Source organism: Emydura macquarii, unplaced genomic scaffold (genome assembly GCF_026122565.2).
Source record: "Emydura macquarii macquarii isolate MOO-44397 ecotype Brisbane River unplaced genomic scaffold, CSIRO-AGI_Emac_v2 contig_499, whole genome shotgun sequence".
In the NCBI taxonomy this organism is placed as follows: Eukaryota; Metazoa; Chordata; order Testudines; family Chelidae; genus Emydura; species Emydura macquarii.
In genome coordinates, this window is record NW_027130636.1 from 4,191,379 (window position 1) to 4,208,358 (window position 16,980).

The following is a 16,980-nucleotide window of genomic DNA, read 5'->3' on the forward strand; positions in this document are numbered from 1 at the left end:
GCAGGATAAAAAAGGATTTCCATCAACCTCCCTCTGTAGAGGGACAGGAAGGAATTTCCTCTAGGAGCAGATATTCCATAATTGTCCAGTTCAGGTTTTCTTGCACTTTCCTTTGAAGGAGTTAGTCCTGGCCACTGTTAGAGACCACAGGGACACTGTACAGAGAACCCAGATCTGCTGTAGTCTGGCAAGTCATACATGCCTGTTTTTTCTGAATTTGTTATTCGAAATTATTTAAAGTATCATTTCTGCAAATGGATTGGTCACTCACTGTGACTATTCAGTATTTACAATGGCATTGCTAAGCACTAAAAACAATGGTCTTAAAACACTAGATATATGGCTTATTACAACAATCTGTAACTCCTTAACCCCCCTTTTCATCCTATGACTGTAGATGTTAATGGGCCACTCCACATTGAATGGTCCCTCAGCTCATATTCTAACTATTTATGTAAAACTATCTGTTTGATCTTGTATTTAGCTGTGAGACACTGAGTACCTTTCCCAGACCTGAAGATGAGCTCTGTGTAGCTCACAGGTTTGTTTCTCTCACCCACAGAAATTGGTCCATTAGATATTACCTCACCCACTGTGTCTCACTACGATCCTGGGACTAACAAGGCTACAACATTGCCTACTGCATTTATAATGTAAGGCATGTGGGTTAGCTTTGATTGGACAGATGCATCACATTGCATTGTTTCTGTTCCGACAGGTTACATATATCAGGTTTGGGTACAAATGACTTAAAAGTTCAAAATTTTATTTCTGCAAATATTCTGATATGTGTTTAAAATTCACGATGACTTACAATCAATCTGCTTGTGAATGTGTTTGCTAGGACCCCACTCGTATACCTCAACCCATGTGCCTTGACACCCGTTCCACTCACAGCCCCACTAACTTCAATGGTGCTTCACACAGGTACAATGACCAGCCATGTGGACGGAGTTGCAAGACCAAGACAAAATATTTGTGGAAAACAGAAGAGGGCTGCAAATACAAATAAAACAATTTCCGTGATTTGCTGAGTTTTCACCTGGCCTCATTCACTACTACCAGATAAATACATGACTGGAATCAGGGACAGCGGTGAACGGGGGACCCAGGAGAAAGAGAGAGAGACGCAGCATCAAAGACAGAAGACAGACAATACTGGAACAAATCCTACTTGCTTTACTCTTGCAAGGAATCCCTTGATTTAATGGGACACCTTACCTAAGTAAAGCCAGGGTCTGGCTAACTTGTACACAGGACTGTTTTCTGTTGTCCTCCCAGCGTTATATAAATCTCCAACTTAAATTTGCAAGCCTGTAGAGCAAAAAACATTGAGTCAAGGTTTTAAATACATATTTTCTTCATAAAGTTCAGTAGAAGCAAAGTATTCTGGTAAAGTACTTTTTATTTATGTACAGTATTTATTTTTTTCTATTTGTACATACCTACAGCAACATCAAAAATTATTCACAAAGCTTAACTGAATGTAAAAATGTTATTTCATTGGACATTTGACCTATCAGCTTGAGATTATGGAAAATGTTGACTTTTTTCCCCATGCAGTATCCAGATTGTCTGAGCATCATTTTAAAGTTTTCTGGTACATTTAGGACCACATTTAAAAAAAAACATCTCCTAACATGCACACCTAAATTTGCACACTTGTGTGTACAATATTAGTCACCCAATTTTTTGAACAGTCAAACTCAGGTTTGCTTTCAGAGATGTGAGTAGGGGGGACATGCAAAAACTTGAGCACACAAAAATGTGTGCAAAAAATATCAGGAGTGCAAATTTAGAGTCCAAGCTCAGGCTATTTTGAAAATTTAGCCCCCATGTGTATATAAAGTTTAGCCAAGGAAGTGTTTTCTCAATGCTACCAAAATTATTGTTCATTTTACTTTTTAAATAAGGCTTTTATTTCTGAGATACTAGATATTTATCAGGTTCTCACATATTCATACTTTCCTCTCCATGCAGACCCATTACGAAAAGACTTAGAGCAATAAGAAGAAATAACCACTCACTTCTTGCCATGTCCAAATTGGAAAGAAGTGTCAGGTGCTCACTTTTAGATGACTTTCGGGATGGGAAAACAATTACATTAAACTTATATAAAATTGTATTTTCCTTTGCAACCAAATGATAATAGTTCTCCAATACATAACATTCAAACTCTAGGCCAAACTGTCATCGCCTTTTGCTTGCACAAGTAGTTTCCTTTAAATTAAGAGTATTACTCAGAAAAATAAGGCAATTATAATCTGACACTGCTCAGCAATAAAGGTTTGAGGTTATATTTATGAAAACTGGTTAGTGGAATTACAGTCGTATCCTCTTGACCTGAAATGCAAACTTCAAAAGGAGGTTTTTAAGATAGAGTTGAATTCTTCAGTTTGTCCTTTAGTGCTAAGTAGAAATAGTGTATGGGCATTTTGACTCTATTAAAGCCATTTCCTAAATGAAAAACCAGGAAGCAGATGGTAAACATGCCACAGGAGGAAAATTGTAACCCTGAATTGCAGTCAGAGAGAGCTTCTTGCTGGACTCACTTCTTTCTATGCACATTTAACTCCTGAAGCCAAATTCACTAAGATGTAGGGTCTGATTTACAGCATACCAATACATGGTTTTCCCTTTCTATGCCCATGATTGAGTGGATGCGGATTCTTGCTGCCACAGTTTTTCACTGCTATTTAATTACAGGCATAATTTCAGCTATTTAGCTGTTCCAAGTATCTAACTGCAATAAGGAAAGTAGATGCTGTTTTTACAAATAACTACAGCCACAAATACGTGCCCACAAACTGTAGGCACACAAAGGCCAGGTTTTGATAATCGGATCCTTTAAATGCAGTAAAATCTGGGCTATTATCTATGTATCTGAATTCCTGTATGTATGTGTGTGTGTATATATATATTGCTATTACTGTAGCAGTGTCACCGGGAGGGAATTTTCTAATAATGTGTCCATTCTCCTGCAATCTAATCTATTCAGCTAATATTATGGGGAAATATTTTGTAAAGCAGTGAACTGAATCTGGAGGTACAGCTATGACCAAACAAATCCCTTAAGCCATAACTTGTCAGGTCCTCTTGGTATCTTGAAAGTCCAAGTCCTGCAGTGTGCTGAACCATCTTGGTGACACAGTCAGCTGGAGTTCTTTATCGCTCAGACAAGTCAATCCTTCAGCAATTATTTTAGCAAGATCTTGGATTTCATAGAAATAGGCTAATTCCCCAAAGCCAGTGTTGATATTACAGCCACCTATTTCTTTCTGGCAGAAGATCAACACAATAGTTATACAACTGGTGTGAGTCCACCCTTGTCTTCTAAAAATGTAAAGAAACACAAACAATCCTGTTCACCTATTCGGTTGAGCTGAAAATGACATCAGTACCTGTTGACTGTATGGCAGTGAAATGCTAGATTTTTTCATAGCACGTGCTGGCTGTTATTTTGGTCTATTGTCTTCCTCAATTTTTCTCTTCAAAAAGGAAATATAATATAAATTAAGCTGAGGTTCAGAAATGCATATGTTTTACTTAAAAACATTCATCTGTTCAAAATTCAAAATAAACTTTATGGGATACAGTGTGTTTTTTTAAATAACATTTCATTCAAACTGTATATAATTCATTAAAGTATTCATACAGCAAACAATGGTTAACCCTTGAAAATGTGTAGAAAAAGATTTTCACACAAAAAAAAGGAAAACAAAATTCTGAGGTATCACACACACACATACACCCAAATACACACACACAGGCTGCAGCAAAAGCAGAAAATTGTAGGCCCAAAGGAAAATGATGATTGATTGTTCTATTAGAGTGTCCAGGTAGCTCATGAAAAAACAAAACAAAACAAAAAAAACCCCGCAATAGTCCTCTGAGTAAAGAACTACCTCAAGAAAGTTCAAGTGCACTGGAGACCTGATCACCTAAACTGTTTCTGCAAAGCAGCTCCTTGCACCTGAGAGAAATGCAGCCCAAGGTGACTTGTGCAAATATAAGGAATCAGTTGAGGCTATTTCCTGTTAGTCCTTAAACACACGAGGGGTGTCCAAAGATTCACTTAAGTCTTTGATCATGCAAGATACTGTTGGAGTGCTGTCTTCGCCCTGAAATCACAAACATTCCATTAATAATTGAATTTAGACTTTAAAAAAAACAAACATTCGCTGGAGATTCATAGTTAACATTTATCCCACATGAGATTCTGTGCACAATGCCAGTGTATGAGAGAGAAACTGTTAAGTATGGTAATAAAAGGCTGAACTATTAATATATTAAAATGGCAATGCCTGAGGTTTCTCAGCAAAAATAGAGCCCACTGCTATTTGTGCTCGTTTCTTCAGCTAGGAGGAAACTGTTTATGCTATGTGAGCAATGAGTACTACCAAAATTGCGTGAGCTGGCAAAGAGCTAAGAACTCACCTGCTGCCTTATTCTAACAGGATCCAACAAAAATAAATGTTGTTTTCAGAATAGATGTTTATTATGAACGGAATAAATCTGAGTTTGATATTTTTGTAAATTCAAGTCTTGTCATGTCTCACCAAGTCTGCATACTGAACCATGTATCAACATACTTTCACAAATATCATTCTGGTTGGCCAGAAGACACAGAGGCTACATCTACACTGCAAAAGACCACTGGAACAGCTGTGGCTGGCCTGGGTCACCTGGCTTGGGTTCACAGAACTATAAAATTGCAGTGTAAGTATTCAGTTTTGGGCTGGAGCCTGGACTCTGATCTCCCATGCTTCAGCCTGAGCCCAAACATCTACACTGCTATTGTAGCGGCACAGCCTGAGTCAGCTGACCTAGGCTCTGAGATTTGGTGCAGCACATTTTTATGGCAGTATAGACATACCTGGAGAGAACTACTCTCCTGCAATCCATGTCTGACATGAAAGGCAGCTTAGCTCCTGGGGGAAGGAGAAGGTGTTTCCCTTTGTGGACTGATTCACAGAGCAGCGCTGGAAAAACCTTAGACTCTCCCATCAGGATGCACAGTACCTCATTGTGAATGTGCAGCAGGGAAGGAGAGGTGAGAAAGGGAGAAAAGCTGTGGCACTGGGTATGTAGGGGGGATGCACTTGTTCTTAAAATGAGTGCTCATTCCTGATAATGTGCTGGTTGGGTAACAATGCAAGTAACTTAGGAGATAGGCTATGTGAGTGGGATTTTGATCAGAAGGTTATGGTTGAAATGGCTATCCTACTATAAACCATTATTTTCTGTCATTTATAACTATCCAATTTCCTTTAGAGTATTTCCAGATTTTCACATTTTGGGCCAAATTGTTCCCCATACTCATGGCTCCTTTATGCATGTCACCAGTACAAAGGGACAGAAAAGCCATTGACTCTGCACAGCAAAGGATGCCTTCCGGTGGGAGGCATCCCCAGCTGGTGTAGTAGCCTCCTCCATCAGCTGAAGGAAGGGGTGTGTAGCTAGAATGCCACTGCACTATGGCAATACTTGGTGACCATAGTCACAAGTGTAGTTTAGGATCGCCCTGAGGCTGATATAAATTACTCTAGGGACTAGGCCCAGGAGTGGGGAACTATAACTGGCTTCTTTGTGTCCCCACTCAGCTGTACACAGCAAATATATAAATGTAAAAGGATACAGCTAGGAAGAAAGCATGTACGTCATACAATATGGGGGACTCTATCCTGGGAAAGTGACTCTGAAAAAGCTTTGGGGGTTGTGGTGGATAATCAGCTGAATGTGAGATCCCAACATGATGCTATAATTCAGAGATTCATTGAGCTTAAAGCCAGAAGGGACCATTAGATCATCTAGTCTGTCCTTGTGTAGATCATAGTCCTTTACATTTTACCCACTTATCCCTATAACCAGCCCAATAAGTTGTGTGTGACTAAAGCATATCTTCCAGAAGGGCATCCAGTCTGGATTTAAAGGCAACAAGAGACAGAAAAATCTACCACTTCCCTTGGTAGTTTGTTCCAATGGTCAATCACTGTCATTGATTAAAAAAATTGTGCCTTACTTCCAGTTTGTATTTATTTGGCTTCAGCTTCTAGCCATTGATTATGCCTTATTATGCCTTTTTCTGCTATATTGAAGAGCTGTTTAGTACCTGGCATTTTCTCCTTGTAAAAATACTTATGCACTATAATCAAGTCACCCCTCAATCATTTTGGACAGTTAAACAGATTGACCTCTAAGTGTCCCACTCTTAGTCATTTTCTTGAATCCCTGAAATAACTGTTTGGCTCTTTACTGCCCCCTCTCCAATTTTTCAACAGCTTTTTAAAAATGAACTGGACTCTGTAGTCCAGCAGCATTCTCACCAATGCTACATACAGAGGTAAAATCCATTCCTTACTCTTATTCCCGTTTATAAATCTGTGACCAAAAGAACCCCCATATTCACACCCTACACACTACCGTGATAATTTGTACAAAATATACCTTGTGAGATATCATTTAAAAACTAACAACTCACTGTTCAATAATATCATAGTAAAATGTATGTAGCAACATTATATGTAAAGTTACAAAATCCCCCTATATAATGTTCTTAGCATATATTCAAAACCATACAACCCTGCCCAAGCAGAAGTATCCTGAACGAAAAAATGAAAATTTACATGCAAGGAGTAAACAGGTCCTTGAGAGAGCAGGGAGAGATTGCAGGAGACAAAGCAAATTTGCATTTCAGCAAACACAGGTGAGAAGAAAGAACATGGAGCCTCCTTCACCACCAGACCCCATGTCGTCTTCTTTACTGTTTGAATAACACTCAGAAGAATCCTCTTCAAAGGCTAACAAGGACTATAAAAGAAAGGTGCAGAAACCCCCAAGATCTCTCTCTCTTTCTCTCACCCAAGATGACAAAGGAACCATTTGACTATGGCATGAAATCCTGACCAGAGAATTTGCTCAGCCACGTTGCTGAGAACACGTGGTAAAGTTGTTAAGTTTTAGCTACCAGAAAGTGTTTTATCTTTATTTCTCTTGTAACCATTTCTGACTTTAATATCTGATAGCTGAATTCACTTAAAATCCTCTCTTCTTTTGTTAATACATTTGTTTTATTTTTAATCTAAACCAAGCCAGTGCTGTGTTTAAACTGAACTATTTGGTAACTCCAGCTCAAGTACCAAACTTGAATATTAATCCTTTATGGGGCAACGTCCCTTTAAGATCTGAACTGCCCAAGAGAAGGCTGGACAGTACAGAACACATGGTTTTGGGAGTGTGTTGGGGTCACCAAGTAGTAACCAAGGCTGGTGGAAACCAGGAATGTGACTGGTGTGTTGCTGACAGGCTGCTGGACCAGAGCTGCAGCTTAGCATTACACAGACACTCAGGGTGTGACCTGCATGCTGGGAGGCTGTTTGTGAGTGGCCCAGGTTGGGAGCTACAACAGCAGAGCATTGTGAGAAACCCAAGGTGAAGGTGTGGATGGAACTCCAAGTAGCCACCTTACAAATGTCCAGTAGATGTACTTCCTTAAGTGATGCTGGTGAAGTTGCCTGTGCTCTAGGGGAATGGGCTCTGTCTCGAGAAGGGAGATGTACTAACTGATAGCAAAGGAGGATACAGCCAGAAATTCACTTAGAGATCCTGTGGGCTGATAACACTTGTCCCCTGCTTGTTCTGCTATAGCAGCAAATAGTCTAGGCATTTTCTTAATTGATTTCATTCTCTGCAGATAGAATGCCAAAGTTTGCCTGATGTTGACAGAGTGAAGTCTTCTCTCTTCCTTAGAAGCATGAGATTTAGGAAAGAAAACTAGTAAGTGAATAGGTTGATTCAGTAGAACTCAGAAGGTACCTTCAGGATGAATTTTGGATGGAGAAGGGAAACCGTCCCCTTGTGAAATATGGTGTATGGCAGGTCTGCCATAAGAGCTCCTAGTTCACTCACCCTTCTAGCTGATGGGATGGCAACTAGGAAGGCAACCTTCTTGGAAAGAGGACATGGAGAAAGTAGCTAACTGTTCAAAGTGAGGCCCAGTAAGCAAAGAAAGTACAAGATTGAGATCCCATTGTGGTGCTGGTTCCTTAACCAGTGGGGAGGCTTTAATGAGGCTCTTAGGAATCTGAATGTTGTTGGGTGAGGAAGAATACTATAGCCTTCAACTGGAGGATGGAAAGTGAGAATTGCTGCTAGCTAATAGAAAATCCTGACATCTTGAGGAGAAAGATGTAGCCAAGGATAGCAGGAATACCCACTGACTTTGAGGGTAAATGTTTCTGTTGCATCCAGGTGGAGAAATGCCTCCATGTAGTCAGACAGCATTTTCTGGTGGAGCATTTTCTGCTCTGACTGAGAATAGATTGAACCTTCTCTGAACATGAGCGTTCTAGGTCTAACACTCATCCAGATCTAAGGAGGGTATTACTGATGCCAACATAATCATTCAGAATTTTGACCTGCGAATAAAAAAGAGTTAATTGCAAAAGGTCAAAAATGGGTCGCCAGACTCTCTTTCTTGGGAACTATGAAGTAAGAGCTGTAGAACCCCTTCCCTCGATGCTGTGGTAGCACTTGCTCTATGACCCCTCAATGGAGGAGAGAGTCCACCTTCTGATGGAGAATCTCCTTGTGAGATAGCAGTCCCTGAAAAGGAGCCGGGAAGGAGATTTGTGAGAGGGAGGAGGAGAAAAATTTGATAGTGTAGCCTAACTGGATGATCTCTAGTACCCACTTACCCATTATTGCCCTTCATTTGTGGTCGAAGAGGACGAGACAGCCACCAGACGTTTGGGAGGCAGTGCGGAATGACAGCAGTAGAAAGTATGTGGTTCTTGAGTATCTTGTCAAAAGAAACCCCTGGATGGCACCTGGGGTTGAACATCAGCAGTTGAAGTAGAGGAAGCTGTGTCTTTGAACTCTGTTTATGTGGCGGTTTGTAGGAGCACTGGTGATAAAATGTTGGGAGAACGGGGAAGGGGCTCTGGACTTATAAGTCTGCTGGTGGTGTTTTCAATTTGAGGCCAGGGTGTAAATGCCCACGGAGTGGAGGACTGTCCTAGAGTCCCTAAGAAAATGTATGATGGTCTTTTCACTGAAAAGATTCAACTCAAAGGGCAAGACCTCAATGGACTTCCCTGGGGAATCCTGAAGATTAAAGCCTGATTCACACGTCATGACTATGGTTGTGGCAATGGCTCAAGATGTAGTATATAGTTGGGTCCACAGATGCCTGTAGCAATATATTAGCCACCAGCTTGCTTTCAACAATGAGGGCTTGGAATTGAGCCCTCTCCTCCTGGGAGAAGTTTGTCCCTGAAATCCAAAATTTATCATAATTTGTGGAATCTTATTTTGCTAACAGCCTGGTAGTTAGCAATTCTGAAATGGAGGCAGGCTGATGGAAATACCTTCCTCCCCTAAAGGTCAAGGCATTTAGTATCTTTGTCAGAGGGAGTTACTCTAGGGTGCTGTAGTTTGGATCACTCTGTGGCTGCCTGTACCACCAAGGAGCGAGGCATCAGATGGGTAAACAGTTCCTTTTGGCTGGAACAAAGTAATGTTTTTTGGTTCTTTTTTGGAAAGAGGCAAAGGAGGCAGGAGCGTGCTACAATATCCTAGTGGGTTCCATAAGGCCTTCTTCATTGGGAGAGCCATGCTGCTAGGGCCAAAGGGTTGCAGAATGTCCAGGAGACTATGCTGTGTGTCATATACTTCCTCAGAGGAATCTGGACCTCTGTTGCCACCTGCTGCAAAAGCTGCTGGTTCTGCCTGTGATCATTAGATGAGGACGGAGATGATGGAGTACTTGTCTCATCTGGCAAGGAGGATGACATGCCCATCAGAACTGCTGGATCCAGCTCAATTTCTTCCTCCACATACTCCAAAAGAGCCAGCTGGTACTGGCTAGGGGAAGGTGGTTGATGCAATTCCTGCACGAATCCAGGGCATCTAGTATATGAATTCCATGGGCCCCAATAAGGTCAGTATGATGGGTCAAATGGCTGTGGGGGACCCCAAGTTATTAGGTACCATCAGTCCCCTTAATAGTTGTGTCTTAGAGAAAGATGGCTCCAACTTTCCTAGAAGTTGTGTCTGAGTGGATCTCTCTTGGAAGCGGTGAAGGCTCTTTTGGAACATCAGATTCTTCTGATGAAAAAACAGTGCCAATGGTACCATAGGAAGAATGCTATGGCTTGTTGACATGGTAGGGAAGAGTCCCGCTCTCCTTTAAGTGGTTTTCTCTGGTGTAGAGATGTGTCCAAGAAAGATTGGACCCAAGAAGAGAGGACATTGAGGGTAGGATAAAGGTGAAAATATCCTTCAATGAGGTAAATGTTTCAGTCTGTCCTGGAATTCAGGGAGTGCCAGAGGCAGATCCGGTGTGTCTGAGCATGGATTCTTCCTAGAATGAGACAGTACCTTGTTGGACTCCACTTCCACGGATCTCTTGATTGGCGCTGTCGGATGCCGACCTTTCAATCTATGCGTTGGAGCTGATACACCAATGGATCTTCCTCCTTTTGCGTCTTTCGTTCTTGAGCAACCCAACTTAGAAAAGGATCTCTTCTCTTTGAGGCAGATCTGGAAGGAGATCTGTCCTTGTGCCTATGACCATGTGCCTCACTCTCTTCTCTTGAGGTTTCTTAGGCTTCACAGATCTCACCTCTGCTCCAGAGCTTATGCTCAGAGAGGCACTGCTCACAGTCTGAGGCTGCTGTTCTGGGGGGTATCCCCAGCCTGAGTCTGACTACGGATTAATAGCCTTCCCCAGGAGGTGCTTCCTCAGGTGGAGTTCATGTCCCCCACAGATCCATGGAGGGAAGGAGCAGCAAATGCTGTGCTTGGCAGTGCTCCGAGCCTCTCCAAGACAATAAAATCAGTGCTGGTTTTGGTCGCTACTAGAGAAGGAACGGGGGCAGGAAATACAGTTCTTAAAACCCAGGACTCTGGGCATAGTCCCCCTCCACAGGAAAAGCTTCCCAAGGCAGGGAGAACTAAGCTAGCTCTAACACTATAAACAGTAAAATACTAAATGCGAAGACTAATACTATAACTATTATGTACCATATATGTGTGTACACACACACACACACACACACACACACACACACACACACACACACACACACACACTCTTAGAGGTTCTGGAAGGAACAAAGATTGCTTTGGACACAAAGGAGTCTGACTCAGGTTAGACAGTGGTAAGAAAGAATGGAGAAGCATCAGTTTGCACCACCACCTATCCCCTTGGATCACAGCATGAGGAGAACAACTGTGCAGGTATGGACCGACACTTGCTACAAGCCTCCAATCTCAGGCATGTGGAGCACGTGTGTACTCACATGTGGAATACATACGGGGACTAGCACTCAGAGAATTTACATTTACTTCCAGATAATAAGATGAAAACTTTGAATAGCATCAGGCTTGGTACCATTTCCCCAGGGAACCCAATTAGAAACACCTCCATTGAAAGATGATTCACTATTGACAACTACTTTTTGAGGTCGGTCAGCCACTTAAATCTACTTCAAGTGCGCTCTGTTCATGTTGTATAGTGCTAACGTTTTAATAAAAATCTTATGTGGTATTAGGTCAAACACTAAGACTAAGTATATTATATCTATGCAATTACCTTACTTTTATCAACCAAACTTATATCACAAAAAATGAAATCAGATTTTTTTGACAACACCTATTTTCCATAAAACCATGTTGACTAGCCTTAATTATATTCTTAGCCGTTAATTCTTTATCAAATGAATCTCATATCAGCTTTTCAGCATTTTGTTCACGATTTATGTGAAGCTAACTTGACTCTAGTTACCCACATCATTCCACTTATCCTTTCTGAATACTAGCATAATATTACTATACATCTCAAACTGCTACATCTCAACTCTGTCCTAACCACATATTGGGGGGTATGTTTCTTTTATAAAAGCAGAAATTGAAAACCACTAAATTTGCTAATTTGATTTTGAACAGTTGTACAACATTGACTAAAACTAGGTGATGTCTCTGTATAATATTATCCAAAACTGGGTCATTGTGTCGTTGGTCTCTGATCACAGAAAGAAATACAGAGACCTAATTAATAGATGGAGATGGTAAAATTGGCAACAACACAGAAAAGGCAGAAATATTCATAAATATTTCTCTTCTGTGTTTGGGAAGAAGCTGGATGATGTTTTAATATCATATGATGAAATACTTTTTATTCCAACAGTAAATAGGGAGTATGCTAAAAAGCCACTACTAAAGTTAGAGAGACAAGGTGGCTGAGGTATTATCTTTTCTTGGAGCAACCTCTGTTGGAGAGAGAAAAGCTTTCAAGCTTACACAGAGCTCTTCTTCAGGTCTGGGAAACGTATTCAGAGGGTCACAGCTAAATACAAGGTGGAACAGATTGTTTAGTGTAAGTAGTTAACATATAGTTCAAGGTAAAATGGCCAATTAACATCACCTCCAGTCACGGAGGAAGGAAGGCGGGGTGGAGAGGAAGGCATTGTTATAGGTTATAGATTGTGGTAATAATCAGTGTCTCCATTCAGTCTATGATTTTTAGTGTCTAGCAAAGTTATGAATTTAAGCTCCCAGGCTCATCTTTTGGAGGTATTGTGCAGGTTTCCTTTGAGGATGAGGAATAACAGTGATCGCTTTGTGAAAAATGTTCACTCACAGGTGATGGGTGTTTTCGTCTTTTATCATTTTCCTCTGTGAGATCATTTGAGAGTGTACTGATTGTCTGGTTTCGCCCACATAATTGTTATTGGGGCATTGAGTGCACTGGATGAGGTGTGTCGCATGTGACTGGCACGTGTAGGACTCATGGATCTTGAGAGGTTGCTACGGGGGATGCTGACCATTGTAATATATATCTGCAGGTTTTGCATCTTTTGTTCTGACGGGGTCTTGTGCTGCTTTGAGTTGGTATGCCCTGGTCTGGGGAGAGCTTGCTTCTCATTATGCGCTTGGGGTTTGTTTGAAGACCAGAAGAAGGGGTTCGGGAAAGATTTCTTTCACGATGGGGTCCCCATCGAATATGGTTTGTATTGTTTGATACCCCGTATGTGTTCCAATGTGGGGGTGGTTGGTGACAACTAGGGTGTGTGGTCAGAAGGGGGTTAATTTCAGTATTGAAGCAGGTTCTCTTGGGGTATATGGGTGACCCGTTCCATGATGTGACCTGCTTCTCTGGTGGAGTGTCCTTATCTGGTGAAGACAGTTTTAAGTGTGTGAAGGTATATGTCCTGGACTTTCTCCTCACAGCATATTCTGTGGGACCCCATCCTGAAAGAAATCTTTCTTGAACCATGTGATGTTCCTCATAAAGTGCATTCAATGCCCCAATAACTATGTAGGTGAAACCTGACAATCACTGCACGCTCGAATTAACTCATGCAGGAAAATGATAAAAGACTAAGGCCTTGTCTACACTAGCACTTATGTGGACAAAACTTTTGTTGCTCAGGGATGTGAAAAAACACACTCTGGAGTGACATAAGTTTTGCTGGCATAAATGCTATGGGCGCTCTCCCACCGACATAGCTACCGCTGGTTGTTGAGCTGGTTTTATTATGTCAACGGGAGAGCTCTCTCTCATTGGCATTACACGGCTACATGAGTGCTCTTACCGTGGCAGAGCTGTATCAGTACAACTGTGTGGCTGTAAGCTTTTAAGTGTAGACATAGCCTTAAACACCCTATCACCTGTGGGTGAACACTTTTCACAAAGCGATCACTCTATATCTGACATGTCATTCCTCATACTCAAAGGAAACCCGCATAACACTTTAAAAAGACGAGCCTGGGAGCTTAAATTCATAACTTTGCTAGACACTAAAAATCCTGGACTGAACAGAGACACTGGATTTATGGCTTATTACAACAATCTATAACCCATTAACAACACCCCACACTCCCCCTCAGCAGCCTTCCATCACCACCCTTCTTCCCCCCTATGATTGGAGGGGTTTTAATTTGGCCATTTCACCTTGGATGGTCCCTTGAAATATATGTTAACTATTTATGCTAAACAATCTGTTCCACCTTGTATTTAGCTGTGACACTGAGTACGTTTCCCAGACCCGAAGAGCTCAGTGTAAACTCAAAAGCATGTCTCTCTCACCCAATAGAAGTTGGTCCAATAACCTTGTCTTTCTAATATCCTGAGACTGACAAGGCTATAACAACACTGCATATGACTAGAGTTACAGATTAAATCTACAAAACGGGATAAATAACAATCAAGATTATAAAAAAATTAGCTGAGGATCTCCTTGAAATCTTATTGATTTTTAATAAAATGTGGTATACTGGAAAAGTTCCAGAGGCCTGGAAGAATACTAATGTTGTGTCAATGTGTACTGTTGTTTTTGAGGTAGGGAGATAAAGTAAGAGTGGATAACCATCTTGGTGTCTGTCCTGCCTTAGAACTTGTCATAAATCCTACTTTACAAGCATTCTTCAAATAAGTAGGAATACCATATTTTATTCATGTGGCAGGATTCACCACTGTAATGGGAAAATCACACACAAATGTACAAAAAGGCCTGTCTTCTGCGTGTAGTATTGTCTTGTGGATTTTTTTTCCCAAATGCTTTCAAAACAAGAAGTATTTTGAAAAGAAGCACAGAATTCCCTCTGATCTCTATTTTGGGGGCTCTTTAATACTTACTTGTCACAAAGATTTGGATCTGATGACTGACTCAGTTTGTGCAGGATATCTACTATTCCGATATCTCGTAGTTTATCTTGGCGTTCTTGTGAGCCTAAAAATATAAATCACATTACTGGGGATAACATAAAACAAGTGATTTACTGAAAATGATAAAGAAGGATTTGAGGCAAGTATGTGCTATGAGAGAGTATAACATGTGGATGCAAGTAAAATGCTATGCTAAGAAGACCCTGAAGTCTATTTAACCTTTAAGTCTTTTCCTTTTGGAAGAAGTTGATCTTAATTTTTTTTTCTATAATTTTTTCACATGTATAAATGAGAGAAAACTAAACAGGCAAGACCCTTAAGAGATTTTATTATAAAGTAAGGATTGTGACTTTGACCGGCTTCTTCCTTCCCAATTCTGTCTGCTACGAGGTGTGTTTAACTGAAAACTTGTTACAGAGTCTAACTTGTAGCACTCAACATACAGCACAAGCTAATACAGGAAATCAGAATGCTGGAAATTCAGTGTGAAGTTTCACATGCTGAAGTGAAATTTGTTCTTGATGCTTCACATTCTCAAATTACTCAGCAGGAGAGTGAGAGAGAAAACTACAGAAATAAGTCTCCTTGTTGAGGAACACCACAGCAGATGTACAGAATTGTAACCACCAGTCTAAGAATCATATTCCCCCAACCCCTTCGCCACTCTCTCTCATTCACATTACTTGTCATCCCCTCCCTGGCACTGCTCCCATATCCTACTCTGCAATTTCATGGCCTTCCAACTCCCGATTCATAGGATATGTCTGCACTGCAATGAAAGCCTGGGATCAGACTCAGGCTCAAGCCCAAACCCCCTTTAGTCTAGACATAATTCTGTCTGATCTAGGCCCAAGCCCCGGACCCCAGAGGGTGGAGGGTTCGAGCCCAAGCCCCGCAGAGACTTGGGTCCAAACTCCATCATTTTGCACTGTGAACATAGCTCAGGCCAGGGCCTCCCAGGTCCTGAGAGTCCACCTCAATGTTATTCCACAATCCTGTTGGATGGTGTTCTCTGTACTTGTAATCCCAAGATTAGCCAATTGGCTCCCAGGAAATGAGCAGAAGCCACTCCTCTGGTTCAAGTACAACTGCACAGCACCTGACCTTTCCATTTTATTCTGACCTCTAAACTGCAAGCAGAGTGAACCTTCTCCTACATTTGCAATGGCCACCAACATGAAGAAGTTCTTTGCCAAGCGTGCTGCTACCTGGCCATGGGAGTACAATTGGATTTTGATTAATCTCCTGTATGAGGTGAGCAAACAGTTTGACTTCATAAAAAATTCCAAGGATGACCACAAGCACCAGGAAATAAAGAATCTGGCAGCATTGGGGATTCGCTGGATGGTGCCTAGAGCAGGGAGCAGATTAAGTGGCTCAAGAATGACCACTGGGCAGCCAAGGAGGACAACTGCACCTCTGGGAACTTGCTGTCATCCTGCCCCTTTTACAAAGAGTTTGACTAGGTGCTGAATACTGCACCAAGCACTGAGCCACCAATGTCTCACGACATTGGTAAGCTCAGATGGTGACCTTCTCACCCCTGAATCCAGTATCGGACTGGAGGGGAGCCATCAAGAGCTAGTTGAGGCTGCCAAAGTGACCAAACCAGGACAGTCCCTGAAGAAGCTTTGTAGCACATTCAAGATCCCTACTCGGAAAAGCTTTTTGATGCCCTTCTGGCAGAGCAGCCTGCCACACAACCGACAGCAGAAACAAGATGAAGAAGTAGCCACTCAGGCTGGTTAGTTTCTGGCTCTACATTTGTTGTTATTAATACATGGTTTGAGGCAAAATTTATTGCAAACTGTGTATCCACTAATGGTGGATTGCAAGCCCGTGCTGTGGTGTCACTCCCACCCCCAGGTGGAATTCAAAATGGAGACCAGAAAGTGGAAATAACATTGAAACAAGCATTTAAAATTAAATTGTTAGTAGAAACTCTTACATTCTTATAGAGATGTGCTGGGTTGTAAAAAATAAGAGTCTTATATTGCCTTCCCTTTTAGTGCAGCATGTCATGCAAATCAGGCATGCCACAATGTTACAAGCCACCTGTAAACAGAAAAATGTTCGAGAGGGTGTGGGGAAGATTAAGTGTAGTCTTCAAATGATTAAATCAACGTTCTAATTATGGTCAGGAGTTTGCATGTAGTCAACAAAGGTGCCTGGGGGTCACAGGGAGAGGATGGCTGCATAGTTCTTTGAGAGTCCATGTGTGTTTGCATGCAGTCTCTGGGTTGATGCATTCAGAGTAGCTTGCATCAGGAGCCAGAGACAGCAGTAGAGAGGTAGTCATCCATGTGGAT

At 41.5% G+C, this 16,980-nt stretch overlaps 1 protein-coding gene across 6 annotated transcripts in view; it reads right to left on the reverse strand.

Annotated features, from left to right (window-relative positions):
- Positions 1-1,387: 1,387 nt before the first annotated feature.
- ARMC8 (armadillo repeat containing 8) overlaps positions 1,388-16,980 on the reverse strand; it is a 187,472-nt gene continuing 171,879 nt past the window's right edge. For all 6 annotated transcript variants that reach the window (XM_067538782.1, XM_067538781.1, XM_067538780.1 and 3 more), the window contains 2 exons: positions 14,642-14,735; positions 1,388-4,121 (listed from right to left, as the gene is read on the reverse strand). In XM_067538782.1, coding sequence (XP_067394883.1) covers positions 4,088-4,121; positions 14,642-14,735 — 128 coding nt within the window. In that variant the 3' untranslated portion in view covers positions 1,388-4,087. The remainder of the gene's footprint in view (positions 4,122-14,641; positions 14,736-16,980) is intronic.